General features: G+C 37.5%; 4 protein-coding genes across 4 annotated transcripts; 1 reads left to right on the top strand and 3 right to left on the bottom strand.

The window, feature by feature from the left end:
- Positions 1-1,294: 1,294 nt before the first annotated feature.
- LOC149734275 (putative peptidylglycine alpha-hydroxylating monooxygenase 1) lies at positions 1,295-5,599 on the top strand. Its single transcript, XM_089881345.1, has 8 exons — positions 1,295-1,577; positions 1,757-1,829; positions 1,883-1,946; positions 2,174-2,264; positions 2,855-3,066; positions 3,412-3,550; positions 4,189-4,378; positions 4,745-5,599. Exons 1-8 carry the CDS (start codon positions 1,354-1,356, stop codon positions 4,952-4,954), a joined length of 1,203 nt encoding a protein of 400 aa, XP_089737471.1. The 5' UTR covers positions 1,295-1,353; the 3' UTR covers positions 4,955-5,599.
- Positions 5,598-6,221, bottom strand: LOC149734274 (armadillo repeat-containing protein 7-like). Its single transcript, XM_089881377.1, has one exon. It carries the CDS (start codon positions 6,219-6,221, stop codon positions 5,691-5,693), a length of 531 nt encoding a protein of 176 aa, XP_089737503.1. The 3' UTR covers positions 5,598-5,690.
- On the bottom strand, positions 5,598-7,607 carry LOC149734273 (transmembrane protein 14C-like). The gene is made up of 4 exons (XM_089881382.1): positions 7,476-7,607; positions 7,029-7,130; positions 6,565-6,652; positions 5,598-6,343 (listed from the first exon to the last, which is right to left on the bottom strand). The coding sequence occupies exons 1-4, from the start codon at positions 7,549-7,551 to the stop codon at positions 6,283-6,285; spliced, it is 327 nt and encodes a 108-aa protein (XP_089737508.1). The 5' UTR covers positions 7,552-7,607; the 3' UTR covers positions 5,598-6,282.
- LOC149734272 (intermembrane lipid transfer protein VPS13B-like) lies at positions 7,583-19,684 on the bottom strand. Its single transcript, XM_089881279.1, has one exon. The coding sequence runs from the start codon at positions 19,533-19,535 to the stop codon at positions 9,099-9,101; it is 10,437 nt and encodes a 3,478-aa protein (XP_089737405.1). The 5' UTR covers positions 19,536-19,684; the 3' UTR covers positions 7,583-9,098.
- Positions 19,685-20,446: the final 762 nt, after the last annotated feature.

Raw genomic sequence — 20,446 nt, 5'->3', positions numbered from 1 at the left:
GTTTTGGCGTCAGTCTGCAGATTTGTGTTGCTACATTACCAATTAACTAAACGATTCAGCAAAATTTTTGTTTGATTTAAGCTGTATAGAAAGCTTAGGATATGCGCGATGATTTATTTAATCACTTAAGAACATAGGTATAGAGGGAGCATTATTTATATATTTTAAATGCAGCAGGGGTAAAGCAGGGGTTAAAGATATTTAGATAAAATGCGAAGATTTCGTGTACTCCAATATATGGACTATGTATGTACTATATAGCGTGTACTATATAACAGCTAGGATTTCGTCGCTTCAATTCGTCGCTTTCTTTTCAGCGTCGCTTCAATTTGAGATTTCAACGTAACATGGGCGTCGTTTCCATTTAGAATTATGGATCCAACGAAATTTGCAATTAAACCTCATGTACTCATGTTATTAACAAGTTTAATTAAAACCCTCTTACTGCAGTCAATGGTTGTCAGGTTACTCCCATGGGTAAAGAAGAAGTTACAATGTATTATGTATAAACAGGAGCAAAGGCAAATTAATCATAGAATCCATTTGCACCTTCACAAGCTCGCATTGATCGCATGTTACACGGTGCTAAGGCAATAATCAGGGTTGCAAAGGCATGTATATAGTAAGGTGGGGGAAGATAAGACACTTAATCATTCTATTTTCTCGTCACATTTGGTAGTAAAGAAAGAAGATTCAAAGAATTATAAAACTGTATTCTCACGACTTTCATGGACCGTTGTTAATTGTTTAAAATACGATCAGAATATTTGAATATTCTGTGCTAATGCAGTGTCTTATCTTCCCCACCCTACTATACACAAATTTAATGGCAAGACTGTTCCGGGTTTATGAAAACAAATCTGCATTAGTGGAAACGCGTTTATAAGCATGAAGTATAATTTCCTGGTTAACAGACGCGGTTTATTGTGTTTTGTGAACTGTGGGCGAAGCGCTTGAATTGTGAAACTATGTATAATGGTATCAGCATATGATTAGAGATAGTCTTTACTGTGTTACGCCATAAGAAGCTAGTGGTATAGAAGTTGTAGTGCTTAGGCGAAACACTTAGGTTTTTGTTTGTTTCTTTTATAAGGGACTGCAGTTCTGTTGCTAAACGTATATTGATTACGAAACTACAATTCAGTAAGTGCTTTATATAGTTACAACACCAGATTCTTGGCACAGTTTCTAGATCGTAGTTTTAATTAGCAGTACTAGAAATTGTGGAGTTCTGCGGGCGTATTTCTATCATATATCAATCGTTGCATAGACACTGGTGCCAGTGTTTCTATAGTAAAGTATATCAGTTACGTTGTTTTGCATTTTGTCTCGTAGACGTGTTTGAGCACCACCATGACAGCTTTGACAGCAATTTGTATTTTGCTGGTTTTCTGCTGTCATAACTGCTATGGAATGTTTGAAGAGTTACAAGCTTCTCTGCTATCAGCCCTTGCATACAGCGATAATTTGGGGAGAGACGGTATTTCCGCTTCCAATGGCTTCCTAACAGCGGGTATTGAAGATACTGCACTAAATGCTGAAGCCAAAACGACAGAATTCGAAGATAATGGCGGCAGGTAGTAAGCCCATCCTATGTAGCATGGTGTTTTGGGGTAAAATGGGACACTGTTGCCAATATGCATCTTATCCTATAACCTTCTATATATGTATAATACTCTACTATAGTGTTAGCCTAACGATCATAGTGATAAACATTGACGCAATACTAAACAAAGAGCAATCACCGTTTTTTCAGATCGACAAGTTCAAGCCAGTCAAATGAAAGAATGGATATTACCGTTAAAATGCCTCATGTAACTGTACCAAAGGTATAACTATTACTGTCATTTTAGTACAAATTTGACATTATTGACATTTTAAGGACGATACCTATTTCTGCACGAAAAAGTTGATTCCGACGGGCAATTACTCGACACTTTACATTAGTAAGTAATGTTTAATATATACAGCATAGAGTGTGAAAAATGATACACATTTTAATTCTATTTTTCGGCCCATTTGGTAGTAATAAACGAAGAACATTCAAATAAATATAAAACCGTATCTTTCAAAACATTGTAAAACATTTTCAAAAAATCGAAGACTTTAAAGTATATAGATACAACTTATATAAAACGTACAAGTTATTTCTGTTAATTATATAAAACTACAGCTGGATACACACCGCACGCAACCCAAAGCGTCGCCCATCATATGCTGCTGTATGCTTGCGAAATACCAGGCGAGGAAAATGTACAAACTTGGTAATTCTATTAAATACAAGTAATGTCATTTGTTAAAAAAATACGTGAACTATTACTTAGATTTTCCTTTTATTGTATACAGTGGGGGAAGAGATGGGACACGATCAGGATATTTTGATTTTACGTGCTAAAAATGTCTCATCCTATACCCCACAGTACTATAATGTGCTTGATTATCCTATATATGTGTAGTCTATACTTTGTATTATACTCTTATGAGTTGTTTAAGTTATCAGTCATACAACATATAGTAGGGTAGGAGAAGATGGGACACCTTTTCGTTCTATTTTATTGCCCCATTTGGTAGTAAACAAAGAACATTCAATGAATTATAAAACTATATCCTCAAGACTTTCGTGGTCCGTTGTTAATTGTTTAAAACACGATCAGAATACTTGGATATTATGTGTTAAAGATGTCCCATCTTCCCCCACCTTACTATACCAAAAAGAAAATTCACTCCAAAATAATCTCTGATAAAGTTACATACATACGGGATAACTCGTAAGCGGGCACTAAGTATATGAAACAGAAAATTCCGATGCCGCCGCGCGAGGGTAAATAAGCTACATTCGTTTATTTAACCATAGGTACTGCGACGGTATGGCGGCTTCTTCCAGCACCTCCGGTAGCCTACCCCATGGTAGCACCTGCAACAGTGCCGCAACACTCGTATGGGCTTGGGCCAAGGATGCTCCAGCTTTCAAACTCCCTAAAGGGGTTGGTTTTCCCGTTGGTCCGAGCACAAAGCTGAGATACTTAGTGCTTCAAGTTCATGTCAAATCGATGGCAAAAGCTAACGGTGGGTTAATTTCAACTTAATATCTGTTCTTTATTTATATGAGTGGGGTCTAGCGGCATGGCACGCCAGAGACCTGGGATGTATAGGTCAAAGTTCGCCAAATATCTTAATTTCTAACGGTTTTTACATTAACATAGCACATTTTATTATTAATTTCTTCGCAAACGATAGCGGAGACAATATTAAAAGAACAAAAAGATGCAAACTTAAGAAGTAGGTTTAAGTATCCTATAGTACAGCTATAGAAAATGCTATGACCGCTAAAGTATTTTTTGCCTAATATCATTGAAACAATACAGATTTAATTACGTATATTAGTTTTAACCAACGTTTTTAACTATACAGCTGGCGGTATGGAGAACGTATGGGTTACAGCGCATTCAACACCTGTCCCTCAACCAAAAATAGCAGGAATTTACATTTCGGCATCGTCTTATGAAACTATAAAACCAAACAAAACTAGAAACTGGGATATCGTTTGCAAGTAAGTTTTGGTCCATAACATATACTCCATAACAAATAGTCACGTGTCCGGCGCCGTGGCGTAGTGGTTAGCGCTCCTGTCTGTAACCATTAGGTAATGGGTCGCTGCTACCATTGTGGGCGTATGTGTCCTTGGCCAAGACACTTAACGGCAATTGCTCCAACTCAGTGGCCACTAATGGGTTGTCCAAATTATCAGCCATACATAAAAAAATGAAAAAATCCAAAAAAAATAATCACCCACAAAGTAACATACATGGTAACTCGTAAGCTGGCACGAGGTGTTAAACCCGTGTGATAACGACTGTCGTTTTCCGGCCACGCGAGGATAAAGTAAGTTACATTCATTCATTCATTCATTCACTATGAAACAACAACAGGCAATTTAATGCACAGACCATTTTTAATAAATTACGAATATTAGTTTACAAGCAAAATGAACGGTTATATTTTCACACCAAAAATTTCTTTTCGCTCACGATGTCTTTTATCGTATAGATGGCCTATGTTTTCACTCTCTTTTATCGTCTTATTTTGTAGTAAACAAAGAATATTTACAGAATAGTTTAACCATACATCATCAGCACGCTATTATTATAAGCGAAATTTTTAGGCAATGCATTGTTAAAATATTTACAGATACAAAGATGACATTGAAATGCACCCATTCGCCTTCCGAACACATGCGCACAAGTTAGGAGTTGAAGTTATGGGGTATCGAGTTAGGAATGAAAAATGGAGTCTGATAGGACACAAGAACCCACAATTACCTGAAGCATTTTATAAAGTAAAGAATACACACTTGGTGATAAAAAAGGGTGATTGGCTGGTAAGTAGACTTTATATTGGAACTGTTTGTTTAATACGTCAAGTGTACCAAACACGCATTTATTTAAATAAAAAACATTAGGTTGGGGTAAGATGGGACATGTTTTATCATACATATTAGGTTGGGGTAAGATGGGACTTTTTCCGTTCCAACTAGTAGTAAACAAAGAATATTCACAGATTTAGATAGCTAAAGCACTCGCAACTGTAAAATAGCGTTGTTATTTGTTAAAAACACGATCAGGAAATATGCGGTTTAAGAAATCTCATCTGACCCCACAGTACTACATTTCATACTACGCACGATATTGCATAGTTTTGCCAATGTAGAGCATACAAATAATTCGACCGACCACCTATTTTCCAGGCTTCAAGGTGCGTGATGCACAACTTTCGGAACCGCGTTACAATGACAGGGAGTAAACATACAGACGAAATGTGTAATTTCTATATAATGTATTGGACACCGCGCACAAAGAACACACAATCGTTGGCAACAAAGGAATGCAACAACGGATACCCTTGGGTGCATTGGCGAAACTACTTCACTACTTTGCCCAAGTTGCCAAAATATTAACTCGTTATTGAGTTTAAAAATCCCAAATTAATACATAGCTCTGTGGGGTGAGATGGGACAACTTTATAGCACATAATATCCGAATATCCTGATCACGTTTTAAACAATTAACAACAGTTTATGGGAGACGTTAGGATATGGTTTATAATTCTTTCTTTACTAACCAATGGGACGGAAAAATAAAATGAAATAGTGTCCCATTTTCCCCCAACTTGCTATACAGTCTACGATGCCGATTTCGATATAATTTCAGTGTTTTCAAACCTTGTAGCACATTTTGAAATCTTAGGAATTGAAAACAGGTTATAATGTATAGTATCAGTTGCAAAGTTCTCATTTTCCCGATATTTACTCAGAGATAGCAAAACGTCGTACAGAGCATATTTGTGGTACTCTACTGTTATTAAATAAACGCCCTGCTGTAAATACTGTCACTGTAAAGATAATAATATAACTTCAGTGTTTTCAAACCGTTTTGCATATTTCTTTATGTGATCAATATTCCGGTGTGTAGAAAAAGAAATCACCCACTAAGTTACATATGTGATAACTTGCAAGCGCGCACAAAAATTATGCATCGAAACATCCGTGTTATAACTTCGTTAATCATGCGAGGCTAAAATACATTTACAATTGTGCAAACTACGTTTGGGAAAATTTATTAAGTTGTATGAATTAGCCATAATTTCCAATGACCATCATGTTTTAAAATGAAACATTTGTTGAGTTGTATAATTTATCCATAATCTTCTATGAAAACCTGAGCTAAATTCCTCAGACGAGAATCACTCGAATGCGCAAAGTTACGCATACAATCAAGAACATGCGATGTCACAATGCGGTCACGCGAGGCCGGAATAACTAACTGAATAAGCGTTGTAATGGCAGCTAATTTGGTCTCAATCTCAGGACTAGACAGACAGCGGAAGATACACTGTACTCCAGTATCGTGGGCCAGTACAATGTCCCTGTTCTTGGGGTCAGATACAAGGTTACATATGCCCGCAATACCGAACTGTACCGTACGACCTGCCAGATCTTCATCATCGTCTATACAGTCCAAAAAGAGCTCAGGTACCTGAAGTTTTCTAAGGTATTCAAAGTTAATAGGATCGTAAGCAAAGTTTGAAAGATTTGCAAGAACTTGTAGGCGTGCGTCAGCGTCCTCTGTGTCTTGGAATTCAGTAACTAACGCTTGCAAGTAATCGAAACGGTTCAAGTCTTTTGGCGTCGTCCGATTTTTAAGTCTTTGCCGAGATGAGAACATGATTCAAAGAGGGGGAATAAAAAAAGGGAAAATTAGAAGTTCAAAAAACTGCAAGAATTGGTTATTCGTTTTTAACAGGAGCGTTTCTCAGGTTATAAGCACACCGTGCGACCATTCCAACACTGAAAAACAAAGATAAATTAGTTACAAAACTCAAACACAAAATGACTTGAGATACAACAAAACTAATTTCATGTTGATTTACAAACACTCACAAAGTAAAAAAAAACATGGTAACTTGTAAGCTGACACGAGCTGAATGAAATAGAATACCGGGTTATAACGACTGTCATTTTCCGGCCACAGGAGAATAAAGCAAGTTACATTCATTCAACATTCTTACCTTAGAAGAGCTACAAGTCCAGCCGGCATAAACTTCCTACTGCCGTAAAACCTAAAGCCCATCAAACCACCAAGGGAAAGAGAGACACCTTGTTAAAAACATAACTTTAAAAGCATGTTTATTATTCAAAGTTTTTAAATGCGTTAGCGAGAAATTCACTGTAAAGGCTCTGTATGTTGAGTAACTGGCATGCTTCATCTCCATATTTGTTAACCATCTATCGCTTTTAAGTTTAACAAATCACGCCTTCTATCCAAAAATAATATTTCATTTTCTGTTTTATCCATAAGTGTTGTTTTAACTGATGTTTCACCGTTACACTGCCCTTCTTTTGGCTCTTGTAAACTTTCCCGCTCTTTATTATAGTAACCAAAGAGACAAAATAAGTTTCATTCTAATACAAACAATAAAACTTGGCTAAAAGCACATTTTTCCAAATATAAAAGAAATGTTAATGAACATACCCAGTGAAAGCCACAAATCTGAGGAATCTACAGAAGATCTGTAAGCTCCTATTCCTGCTAATCCACCAAATAATAGACCAGCTCCAAGGGAGGCTGTGCTTCCTGGATAAAAATGAAGAATGAATATTGCTTTACGCCCAAATTATATTACAGCAGTTACCATACAAACTGAGTAACTGACAGTAAAAACACAGGTACAAATACAGCAAGAATTAGCTGCTACGAAAATGTAAAAGACAAAAAATCATTTTATTTAAATGAGGAACTGACAAATTGACAATGGCATTTAGGCGAAACATATATCTTTTACTTATAATATCCTACAATTTGCCAGAGATTTGTGTCTGTTATGTTTATATATGGACACAAAAGACCTAATATCCAAAAATCCATCTACACACACTTATTTGCAAAAATCAGAGTTAATATGAAGTAAAACTGACTTACCAGCTTTCAAGTATCCAGATATTCCACCAGCTGCTATTGAAGCTGCATATGCAACAGAAACCCAATCTATTCCCATTACAAATATTTATTAAAAGTATTCTAAACAATTCTGAAAATAAAATACTCATAAAATAAATAATTGGCTACATGTTATAATCTATAGGCATGAAATTAGATACTTCATAATACCATATATTGCACGCACGGTAATAACAGTAAACTGTAACACAGAAGTTTAGAATTACTGCTGGATTAAATATATCTACCGAATACAACAATATGTATGGGAACGTTTATAGCTGCAGAATTAAAAAAGCATATATAATGGGTTTTGAAGCCTGAAAAACAATATTTTTAAGCAGGCATGGATGGTTTATTACGAATTGTCCATTTTATTGAAAGATTGTTTCGTCACTGTCAGTTGTTACTTTTGCATTTTTGGTGGTGTTTTTTAAAAATTTCTTCTTCAGAATTTAAAGTTTGTGTGATGTAGAAGATTTTCATAGGTACATCATATTTCCACAGATTATTTTGGCCAACTCTGGCTTAAATCTCCCCTTGGTGTGGCTTGCTGTAAAGCCTCACCCACAGAGAATTTGGAGTTCGTATGCAATGTGATGTAGCTGGTGTGTTGGATCGTCATATGTGGATAGTGCATCAAATCTCAATAAATCAGTAGTAACATGACAATAGCCAACTCTGGTTTGAATCTCAGGTCCCTTGGTGTGGCTTGCTATAGGCCTTCACCCCTGTATAACGCCATAGGACCGGACACAAATATCCCTTAATTAGTGGGGTACCAACAAAACAATGGCCAACTCTTGCTTGAATCTCGGTTTTTCTGAAATGTTGACCAGCTCCACTTCTGCTTCCAACCATCCAATACCTTTACATTTACCCAACTATAAGCATTAGTTACTCAAGGCTTCAAAACCCATTAAAAATTACAAGAAACAGAAAAAGCGTATAACGAGAAAAGTTAGCCAAAATTTCACCAATACATTTAAGATATAGTTAAATTAAGCATGTTATAACTGCCAAAATTTTACAAAGCATTAAAAATATTGGTAAATAAAGCATATTATTAACATTATATTATGTAGTTATTTTTTTCCAACAGTTGCCAAGGCACCAATAAATCAGCAAAAAATGATGAAAACAGAAATCTTACATAAAAAAGTTGGCATGGAATATATACAAAACTACATACTAGGTACAGTGTGGGATACATTGTGATAAATGAGTTACAAAATAAGTTGTACATTGTAAATAAAGTATCATAGGATTCAGTATAAATGATTGTAATTAAACTAGAATATGTCATACTATTTCCAATTAAATTTTACACAATTATACCCAAAATTAAACAGTTAAAAATCTACCAAGAACATTTATTTGGATTTTGCTAATAAATAAAATACAGATAGGAACATTTTGAATATGCGGGACTATTTTTCAAAGAAAATTTTACACTATTTTAACCAAAATTTAATAAAAATAACTTGTAAATGAATTTGTTTGGATTTTGCTTTAATAAATGAAATAGAGATAGAAAAGAATTTGTAAGTCTATTTTTCAAAATGAATTTTACACTTTTTAATCCAAATTCACCAGTAAAAATTTCTACCAAGAAAATTTGTTTGGTTTTTGCTTCAATAAATGAAATAGAGACAAGAACAAGTTAGCAGTTGCGTTGTTCACCACACATGCTGTGTATTTGACTTCTGAATGAGGTTCAATCGGTCCATCGTTATTTGAATGTTTATTCACACCAAGATAATCTGCAACTTTTTCTGTGTATGGAGCATCTGTGTCATTTATAGTTGATTCAGCTTGGTGGATTGAAAGAACATGATTTTCAGAGGTTTCTGAAATTCTAAGGTCAATGTCCTTTATTGGAAGTACGGATTCAATTTCATCATCTGCTGATCTTATAATGTAGAGGTTTGAGGGAGACATAACAAGAGTGCATTCGAAACCTGCTCCATTTGTGCTCAATATTTCGCAATCGAGTAGAAACAGCATGTCAACTGAAACATCATCTTGGATAACTTTTAAGCTAAATTTAGAGGCGGAATTACGGTAACTTGAAATTGTGTGGGAAGAGGATCCTTGGCGCTGGGTTTTTTGTTCTTCCAAGCCAACTTTCTGGATGATTGTTTCTCCTGCTCGAGAAACCATTCCTGCAGCACCGCCAAGTGGTTTGGTGACCACACCAACGAGAGCTTTGCTGATTCCGGATACCAAACCCGAACTTGAAGAGTTTGTATCTTGATCTCCCGCTGCAGAAGACAGAAGGATTTCTGAAGTTTCACCTGGAAGTTTGAAGTATCGTTGCTGCAACTTTTGCTCTCTCGAGAGGTTCCTTGAGATGCTGGATGCGATATTGGTCACAGATCTAAGGGTCCCAGAGGATAGGTGACGAAGAAGGGAGGAAAGTCCTCTTGTGAATCCTCCCACAAAAGCTGTAGGTCCCATCATTAATCCTTCATATGGCATGAGCAGAAAATCACTCACACCTTTGGCGTAACTTCTTAATGCCGTTGCAGGGTTGCCAAGCAAATCAAGAGAGCCAATCACCCACCCAGCACCAAAGACAGTTTCAGCGAAATAATGTCGCATCAGCTCTTGTGTTAGTTCTGCAACTGTTGTATCAACATCCTTGCAGGAGAATTTTGAGAAAGAAAGAACTCCGCGATCAATCGAAACATAGAGTTTTACTGCAGCTCGGAAACTGAGAATTAACATTGCTTGCTGTATACTGATGGACTGCAATCTTAAAGGCTGGCTGATTATTTTAGCTTCATGTTGAACTGCATTTGGAAACATAGGATCCACAGCTACATTGAAATCAACCCCTTTAGCAGACTCCATGTATGATTGTAAAAGACTAGACAGCGCTTGTGCGAATGCGCTTTCACTTCTAACTTCCAATGGCAAGAGTTTAAGATCAACTGACAGGATTTGGAATGAATCTGAGCATGTTAGCATTAGTTGGAATGGGATGTCGGCATCAGTTGGCAAGGAAGATATAAAAACTGGGAAATCTGTTTCAGGGTAAGCGTGATTATCAACTTGAATATTAGACAAAGAAAGTTTTGCAATCCAGTTTTTGGAGCTTGTATCCTTTGTCATGATGACATGGACCTCATCCAGGAAGGCCTGCACCATGTCTATGCTGTATATATGGTTGATTAAATCATCTAAGAATACAACCTTCATTTCTGGGATCTTAGCAGAGAATGAGTACTGTTTTGTTAATGGAATTTGATTTTCTGCGATTGGAATTTCACCAAAATGAAGTCGAATTTTCGCGTTTTGTACAACAGTCGTAAGCTTTACCATTCCTATGCCTGGAATATCAATTTCTGTATTTGCAGCTTTGCCGGAAACCAGTATTTCTGTCCATTGATTCACCCCTTCCTTTGCAAGTTGCATTTTGATTGATCTGTAGTTTCGCAAGCACCTTGGAAACAGCTCCGCATCCATAAAACTTTCATACGCCACAGTTTCTGTAGGTTTTACCTCCACAGTTGTTTGATGGGTGTCAACATCTGCTATCTCACGCAGGCAAAGAGTTGAACTTGTGTGATTGTGCAAATAATATTTTTCCCCCTTTACATCATTCAGAATTAAATAAATCATATCATCATGTTCAAATTTTGTAAGAAACAGTTTTTCTGCCATTTTCTTTTCACCGGTTTCGTGAAGGTTTATCAGTCGTCGACGAAATTGGTTTTCAACAGAAACTGCACCAACCAAGTCTTTAGTGAAAACACACAGTGTACGGTCAACAAAACAAGCACGTAACGTTCCAACGTTAATATCTGTGCCAATACACATAAATGAGGATGTTGTATCGACAGAGGAAGTAATGACTGTAACTTCGTTATCTTTTACATCTACTGAATCATCTTTTACTCCTGTTTCCTCACTGGATGTACTGTCGGAGTAAGAGCTGGACTCTACATCCATCCTCCACTTCAGTAATGGGATCGGGGATTCTGCACTTGCATCTAAAAGCTTACGTCTCCTCATAAGATACTTCTCGTGGTAGTTAGTGCATCCTGATACCTTTAAAAGTTCATGATCCTGGCTCGCATTAACAAACCACCACTTTGGCGTAATGGTAAGCAGACGGATACCATGCTGGATACTGGACTTGATTAGTACATCAAATATTGTGGTTTTTTTCCTCAGCAGTATAGATAGGGATCCATTATATGCAATACGGGTTGAACTGAGCTTACCAGATCGTGAAGGATGATCATTTTCTTCATCTTTTTCAAGTGTGAGCCACTCACTGCTGGAGCTGGTGCTAGTCCGGAGCTGGAAGAGCCCTGTAAAATGATCAGGGACCTCTATTTGACCTGGTTGAATTATTGATACTGATCCATCTGATGAAGTAATGCAGAATACAAGGTTCGTTTGGTTGTGTATCAAACACCAAGGCGTGAGTTCCACTAACAATGACTTGCAGTTTAAAGATAAATTTGCCTGAATTTTACCGTCACTGTGATTCCAATTTTCATCAGTCTGATTGTTTTGTTTTACATACATGGGGTATGTAGATGTGAGATCTTCCTTTTCTAAGTTAAAATCTCCAGTCTCAGGCATTGTGTTTCTGAGCGAGCAGTGAATAGGTATGGTAGCATCAAACGGTGATTCGTTTTCGTTCATCTGAATTGTGAGATGGTGGGTAAGATCAGGGGTAAGGTCCGTGAGTTGTTTTTCTTGCCCACAGCCTGGTAAGATGTAAGTGACTGTCTTCTGTTCACTTCGAGACTCCACATGCAGTATAACAGGTTTCGGTAAATGGGAGCATATAACAAATACTGGGAGCAAAACAAAGGTATTTGTCAAGTCATGCTTGTAGTGATGAATTTGAACATACTTTGGGGTCCCATCAAAGTCAAACAATTTAACAATCTTTGGTTCAGTATTTTTCATCATTAGATCAGATAGAAGAACTTTAGGTGATAAATCTTTTACGTCCGATGACAGAGATATTAATACAGATCCAATGCCTGAAGGTGAAACAAGATAATCTGCTGCTCTTCCTGTTGGTATATTAGCAGTTACTGTTTTGTCTTGCATTTCAACTGATAAATTCAAATCAAAAGACATTCGGTTGATAAATCTTATCTGTCCGTTAAATGTCACCTTAGCTTGCCATGATGTGTTCATTTCTGTAGATATTACAACTCCATTTTCATCACCTACCATCATTAAGTGGTGACCATTAGGAGGGTATGGAGAAAAAGTGTCGGACCAGTTAGAATTTCTAAACCCCTCAATAGAGACATGAAGCATGGGAGAGCATTTGTGGCTGCGCCAGGAGTAAGATGTCTCTGTTTTTGGCGCCATTCGTAAGCACTCATCAGTCATTCCTTGTCCTATAAGCAGGAATGACTCGGTGTTGTTTTTTAACAATATACCTGGAAAGTCCTGGTGGGAACTGGACATGGATCCAGTGCCACACACAGTAAGGAGGTATTGCAATGAGTGTAAGACCCTTTGACTGACATGTAACTCAAGCTTATCTTTGCATTCAACTTCCACTTGGTTGAGTTCTTGTAGATTCTTGTACAATAAATGCAGCGTACAGGACTGTAAGATTGGCAGCCATGTAATGTTACGATGGTCAATTACTTGAGCAAAAAGTTTCAGGTCACAGAATGCAGACAGACTTGTTGGGTCTACATGAGTCCACTGTTTAATTTCAGACACAATATCATCTGCTTTCATTTGCATGCATTCTATTTTGTTTTGGTTTTTGTGACAAAGAAAAGTGAAAAGAACCTGTTTAATGTTAACGTGAAGAGACATAGATGATATGAGGTTCGAACTGAACACACTTTCAACTTGCATGCTTGCAGCAAGCGACATGGGAGATATTTTGACTTCGTTTTCGTTGAAAACAATAACTCGCCACTTGGTAGCGCAAGCGATCTCGTGAAATGGAGTTTCATCGGAGAACAAATTGAACTCAACGTGGTCTGTTTCCGATAGTAAGAAATCTTTTTGTTTAACGTAAACAGAATTCCCATCATCATAAGACTCTAGTATGCACTTAATATTGTAAATATTTTCTTCATCTGAATTCTGTGGAACTTTAAACGGTAAAGGCGTAATGTGCACACTCTTTATTGCGTGTGGTTGGCTGTAGGACCAAGTCATTGCACACTGTGGGGCTTTTGAGGAAAAAACGATTTGATTTGGTTGTGGTTCATGATCATCAGATGTAATGTATGTATACGTGCCCATTCGTAAATCATCGCTGTTGGTAGAATATAATGGGTTGCTCACTAGATGTGGGCCAGATTTTTGAAGAGGTTTATCATTGCTATTACTGGTTAAAAAAGACTGCCATTTCAGGATGCAATCTTTTACAGGGTTAATGCAGTCAATGATGCTGGAATCACACATAATATGAATTGGTGTTGTATTTACTCTAAGCTTGATTGGAGAAATTGAAGCTTTCTTAATCGGATTTGTTTGAGAGGAAACTTGAATGGAGACTGGCAGCAAAAATGGAGTAAAATCTTTGTTATCCAGCCTGTGCCTTACAGCAAGATTGTGAACATCAACATTAAATCCAATGGAGTTGTTTTTTAATTGTAAATTGGATTTAAGACTGGACAGTGAGCCACGCACAGCATACGTGGAGAAATCAACTTCTAAAACAATCTGATCACTTTGGAATGAAGCTGACGAAAATAATTTTGCTAAGTTAGATGGTTGTACAGTAGCAGTTTCTCTTGCTTTATTCTTTGGTCCCATTTTTCCCATTAAACACAGTGTTGAGTTAATGGCGTTGACTACGATCTCATCTAAATGAAACTTCATAGGTCTTTCCATAGCAACGTTGATGTTTGCTTTACTGGTTAAAAAATGGGGAACAGTAGCAGTGAATAGAGATGGAGGAATTCCTGTTCGTTTATCGCATTTACCAGAAAGTGTTTGTAGGAGAGGAGAGGCATAATTACCATCTGAATGTATTAGGCTTTGTTGAACCGGTTTTCCATCAGAAACTTTTACTTCTGCGTCGTGAAACTGCATTTCTATCTTCTGAGATTGTTTTGACACTTGGCAAACGAACGATGGCTGAAATATTTCAAGCAGAAACACAGGTTTCACTAATTTTTCATCAGCGGTGTTCTCCACAAATTCATAACACATAAGTTTTACTTTACAACTTGTCAGCAATCCATCTCCCATTAAACTTACATTAGCAGCTTTCACTGGCTTTTCACTTGCATGAGAGCTTTCACATACACTGAACCCACTGTCCTCGTTCAGTGTTGCAAGCTCCTCTGGACTCTGAGAAGTCACTGAGTGATAACTGGTCAAAACATTTTCAAGATTCTCGCTGCATTCTTTCCCAATATCTAATACAGTCCCAATCTGCATTGCTGTAAGGTGAATCACTACATCTGTTATAAGGTTAGCTTCAAATGATGGGGCGCATACAATGGTTTCTCTGGTTGCAGTACGGTGCCATATTGCAGGGGCAATGGTAGCATGCATGTCAAACTGTTCAATAATTGGATGGAAAGTAGGTTCTTCAACCTTTGGTATTTTGCCAGCAGTATTCCACTGTAGTGCTGGGTTATCTGAGGGTGTTGGGTTGTTTAGATAAGCTACGGCCTCAGAAAATTTAGTGGTTCCAATGCTAATGTCCTGGAAAGTAAATTCAAATTGTTTGTCTTCCAAGGCGCTTCCAGTGCACTGTAGTAGGCCAGCAGCATTTGCTTTGCGATATATATTTGGTGCAAGCACAAGCCTTGTAAGTGGATTTTGGGGTCTTGGGTTGATCTGTAAATGGTTGAAACAAGTCATCAGTGCTGAATCTCTACAGGGGGGAAGATTTTCACAAAACTGAAGTGGAATTATGAGCCTTATGCCACCAACTGTGAAATAAAATGCTGGTATATTAAAATGAGAAGCTAGTTTTGTTGAAGAGCTGCCATTTTGTTGACTGGTAATAGCTATTATGCCTAGTAATGGTGAAAAAGTGGTGAACAAATCCTCTATTATACTTGGGTTTAGTATGAGGTCAAATGGCTGTACTGTACATATCACTTCACTGACGCATTTTCGGACGCTTTTTGCTTCAGAATTGATAACAGAGGAGTTAGCAGCATCAATGCAGTCTTCTTCTTCTCGTAAATGCTGATGATAATCTGAAGTAAGAGCTTGTGTGAATGTAATGTCAAAAAACTTCCCATGTTTCGTAGCAGAGTCAGAGTTATGCGAAAGCGCATTAAATTTCGGTGTTTCGCAAACTTGTAAAAACGATGGTAGAGTAGAAAACATTGGACTTAATGTGACACCCTTCCATTCAGAATTGGACCAAGCACCTGCTGTGCGGATGTAATGGTGAACACTGCAAGTTGAGAAGGAGCTCATTAATTTCAAGTATACAGACTGAACATCCAATGACAGACTAACGTCTTCTACTTGAAGCTCAATTTTTGTCATCACTTTACCTTTATGGTAAATAGTGGCAGAAAATTTGGGCAGCGTGCACTGTAACCATAACGTAAAAGGAAGTTTATCAGACACTGAACTGCTCTCTGTGACACTGAGATTTGACTTTGATTCTGCATTTCCAGGCTTGGGGTTGGCTGATTTTACTGACTCAATTGGAGTTTGGCTTTGAACCTTTTCCATTGTAAATTTTTGTTCCAGTTGCGGACTTGGGCAATTTTTTTTCACATTATTAATACAGGTGAGAAACTGGTTTAGTATTGCCACCAGGAGTTCTGTTTGGGGCTGAGAAATTTTCAGTTTAATTGGTTCAACATCTAGGTGAATAGCTGCACTTATTTTAGAACTTGTTGATTTTGGTGGTGTGATTACAACTGTACATGTAGCAGCGCATGGCTGTGCTATGTAGTGAATATGCTGGTCTGTGTTATGGGTAAGCACAGTGTACACACTGGCGTTTTCTAACCCAATATTTAGGGTTCCAAACTCTGTGAATTTATTGACAGGCACGCCCTTTTTCAGCAGCTCAGGAGTCACTTTTAGTCTTTTGTGGCCAGAAGTGAATGCAGTTATTTCTGGGAAACAAACCATTGTAATTCCACTGCACGTATCGGAATCCATCATTTTTAATCTGATGGCATCTGTCAAACTTAATGTAAGGTAACTGTGAGGGTCTATTGGGATGGAATTTTTATGAAGAAGAATGTGAACTCCCTTGTTTTGCAGCTGTATTGCATACTTGAAATTAGGTGATAATGAGGTGGTGGACTCTTTTTCTTCTTGAAGATTTGCTTCTGTAGTTACAGGTAGCAGATGTTGTAATGGTATACCAGGAAAGTGGGACACAATGTTCAGGATAAAAGGGTCTATGTTTACCACAGTGCTGTGCATGTGAACAACAGCAACACCATATGTGTTGCTAGCTGTGGGTGAGCGTATGTAGAAAGATAGCCAATGTGAGTCTTCATTCCAAACCAGACTTCGCTTTTCATGTTGCCTGCGCTGGAGGTCTAATTTTGGAGGCGTAGAGTTGGAAAAAGTATTAGTAAGATGGTTTGAGTTCAAGTGGTGGGTGCATTGAATGATTGGTATGACTTGATTATTTGCATTCCAATACAAATCAATTGACTTCAGAGCACCGCAGATGGAGTGGCTTGAAAATGAGCTGTTAACTTCAGCGATGACATTCTGCACCACAAAATGGAGATTACCAACAGTATTCTCTTCAAATGTAGACTGCATGAAACTGACATCAAGTACTTGATCAACATTAGACACTGGCTTTACATACTGCATCCATGAATCCAATGTGTGTGACAGCATTTCAAGCTGGAAAGGCGTGCCAAGGATGGAAAAGGAATGTAGGGTAAATTTGGTTTGTCCACACAGCATGGTTGAACGCTCCTCCCAAAACTCCTGTCCTTGTAATGAATGGCTTTCCATTACCACATCGTCCACTTGTATAACAGGGAGGGTAGAAGAAGGTAGAGTGCTCATTTTATTCGGTTTTGGATCTGACATCCAAATATAGCTGTTGATGTTGCTTACCACAGCAGTGTAATGTGTGTTGCATTTTTCCAAGAGACGACTTGGCGGAGAACGATACGCAGATAAATATGCAGCCAGGTGTCGAGCATACATGGGTTGGTCCATTGTAAATCTAGCATCCTGAATGTTTGTTATTAAGCATGGTAACTTTGCATTAGTTTCATCATCATGTGGGTGTAGTTGTGTGTATAAACCTTTACGATACAAATCAACTCTGTGGAACCTTTTCGGTGAATAATTCCTACAGTGTGTATGCAGAACAGGTAGTGTTATAGAGGTATTACGGATCCCAAATGTGCTCATTCTAGTTGGGACAAAGAATATTAAGTTACCTTGCTTTAAACTTTGCGGTTGAACAATAATTTCTTTAGCACGGAGAGGATATTCTTTATGTGTGTGGTTTCTTGCCCAAGAGGTCAACACATCAGCACACAGCAAAGTATAACTGCTGAGAAATAATTCACTGTGTTCGCCGCCCACTATTATTTTTTTCCAGGAGCGTTCTTGTACATTCTCCCATTGCTCCACATCTTTCAGGTTTACTTCTCTAAGGAAGTCATTGAATTCCACCTCTTCCATTGCATCAGCATCTCTACCATCTTCAGCTATGTATAAATACTCAGAGTAAAATACATCTGATGTTCGGCATGCAGACTGCTTGCTATCAAACTCCTGCTTGGTGAGAATGTAGTGAGATGGCGTGTCATTATTTTCTGGAGATCGAAAATCGAACAATGAATCTGCTGCGAATCCTACCAATGAACCTCCTCCAGATGCAATTAGGATTTTTTCATTACATGCATGGTTTGAAATATTTACTCCATTTACTGTGTCAGGCACACCACCAAGATATGAAATAGAACCGGATGCTAATGTGGTCAAACAAGAGAAGAAATCCAGTCCTCTAGAAACAATCTCCAAAGATAAACCCTGTGCTTCCATTTCTAACAGCGGTCTAGACCTTGTGGACTGTGAGCGGTGAAACTGTTTTGAGCTTCCAGATCGTGAAGGTTTAAACTTAATCCAAATATGTTTTATGTAAAATGCAAAAGTTAGAACTGGGTTTCTTACTTCATTTTTCTCAAGTTCATCATAGCTTAAAATAGGAGGTACATATGACCATGCCCATGACGCCCAGCCTTCTTGGGACTCATTCTGTGCTTCTACTGTAGTTTCTTCAATGGTATGCGAAACTTCAATACGACCATAGTATAAATGCAAGCAAAGTTGTAACAGATGCAATACAGCAGGCAACTGCACCTCACTAATGTTAAGTTCATATCTATCCATCATAAGGTTAAACTTTATAGCAGAAGGTCTTCGAGAAAAGTGTTTCGGGAAAGTTGTGTGCTTTCTTATTACCAAGTTACTTCGAAAAAGCAGCGGTTCTTCAAAACTTTCAACACGGCCACTCACCCCTCTTCTATCCAGACATACTGTCATGTCTTTTAGCTCACATACATGCCGTAGCACAGGGCTTTTCTCCGTTAGTTCTACAAAGGCCGGTTTCCATTGCTCATTCACCCCATTGTAACTTGCAGTCTGAATATTAACAGATAAAACAATGTCATCTTCTATGTACTTTAAAATCAGGTTGTTAACGACGATAGAGAAATTATTCTTTATTTTCCTAAGCAACCCTTCAATGTAGGAAGCTTGGACAGGAGGGGGGTTATTCTTATCATCTTTAGTGGACACCACTTCCTTTTTCAAAGTTTTATGGCAGTTCAGTTTGATCACACATTCAACTGTATTCAGTGTGGCAACTACAGGCTCTGATGCTAGTTTACTCCAAGGTACATGGAGTCTCATTTCTTGTGCTTGACAGCTCACAAAACTAAATGGTGCAGCTCCAAGCTCATTGTCCAAGGCGTCTAATTTAAACTGGAGATTATGCAGAACAGCATCTCCACCCCACAGAGAAAGTTGGAAGTTTTTGGCTTCAATATCTTTCACATATTTGGACAAATAGCTGAGAAGAAATGGAGACAAATAGGATTCCAATCTTAGCATGCTCATCTTTGTTGTTTAGGTTGGTCCAAAGTTTTCAGAACTTTGTCATATTATCACAATCACATATAAAAAGTGCTTAAATTTGTTCAAGAATAAACGAAAGAAATTTGCTACTAATCTGAAATTTAGATATCAAATTAACCAATATAATAAAACAAACGGAGAAATATAAATCATAAATAACTAAAGACGGATGGTTCTTTCCATACGTACAAAAACTGGACTAAAAATGGAAAACTGACAATTAAATAAGCTTCTTAAATAATATTAAATAAGCTGTCTAGAGCAGTTTACTACATATGCTATGCATCAACTAGCTGCATTTACTGTGTTTTTTGAAAGTCAAGCGATTTTTAAACGCAATATGTTGTTCACTGCTTTCCAAAACACGACAACGAAACGTAAACGTTGTTGTTGTTCATTCGCATAAATATCACATGTGTAAAATATCGATACCAAAAACTTAAAAAAAAACTTTTAGTAAAAACTAAACATTTTATTTGCACATACCAAATTTTATAAGATAGTTTAATGTTGAATGTTTTTGCGAACTCTTCGGAGTTTAGAACGTCTGTAAAAAGACGGGGACTGTTATGAGCAAAACCTTACATATGGAATTAAACAGAGATTAACAAGAGAGCATAGCTCTAATGAATGGGCACGTTTCCATACATATTATAATAAGGCAGTTTTGTGTTCGAACCGCACCAAGAGTGGTAAGCCACTAAAACACAATTTATTAACAAGATAGAAAACGGCAACTTATACCTCCCAATACACCATTTATATAACCCATCAATGACCACTTGGTTAGAGCAATTACCATTAAATATTTCTCCCAAAGCCCACAACCCCGCAATATTTTTTTTTAACCATTTGTTTGAGTCAATGTACAAACTTTGCTACTCAGGATTAAA

This window comes from Ciona robusta, chromosome 7, assembly GCF_009617815.1.
Source record: "Ciona robusta chromosome 7, ASM961781v2".
Classification (NCBI taxonomy): Eukaryota; Metazoa; Chordata; class Ascidiacea; order Phlebobranchia; family Cionidae; genus Ciona; species Ciona robusta.
This window is presented reverse-complemented; position numbering and strand designations above follow the sequence as displayed.

Bases quoted from the DNA above. Each gene is read 5' to 3' on its own strand.
- LOC149734275 (XM_089881345.1), top strand. From the start codon at position 1,354: ATGACAGCTTTGACAGCAATTTGTATTTTGCTGGTTTTCTGCTGTCAT. The intron at 1,947-2,173 runs GTAAGTAATGTT...ATAAAACTACAG, and splicing joins TTACTCGACACTTTACATTA to CTGGATACACACCGCACGCA. The intron at 3,551-4,188 runs GTAAGTTTTGGT...AAATATTTACAG, and splicing joins AACTGGGATATCGTTTGCAA to ATACAAAGATGACATTGAAA.
- LOC149734274 (XM_089881377.1), bottom strand. From the start codon at position 6,221: ATGTTCTCATCTCGGCAAAGACTTAAAAATCGGACGACGCCAAAAGAC.
- LOC149734273 (XM_089881382.1), bottom strand. From the start codon at position 7,551: ATGGGAATAGATTGGGTTTCTGTTGCATATGCAGCTTCAATAGCAGCT. The intron at 7,131-7,475 runs GTAAGTCAGTTT...ATTTTTATCCAG, and splicing joins ATCTGGATACTTGAAAGCTG to GAAGCACAGCCTCCCTTGGA. The intron at 6,344-6,564 runs GTAAGAATGTTG...TTTGTTTTTCAG, and splicing joins GGACTTGTAGCTCTTCTAAG to TGTTGGAATGGTCGCACGGT.
- LOC149734272 (XM_089881279.1), bottom strand. From the start codon at position 19,535: ATGAGCATGCTAAGATTGGAATCCTATTTGTCTCCATTTCTTCTCAGC.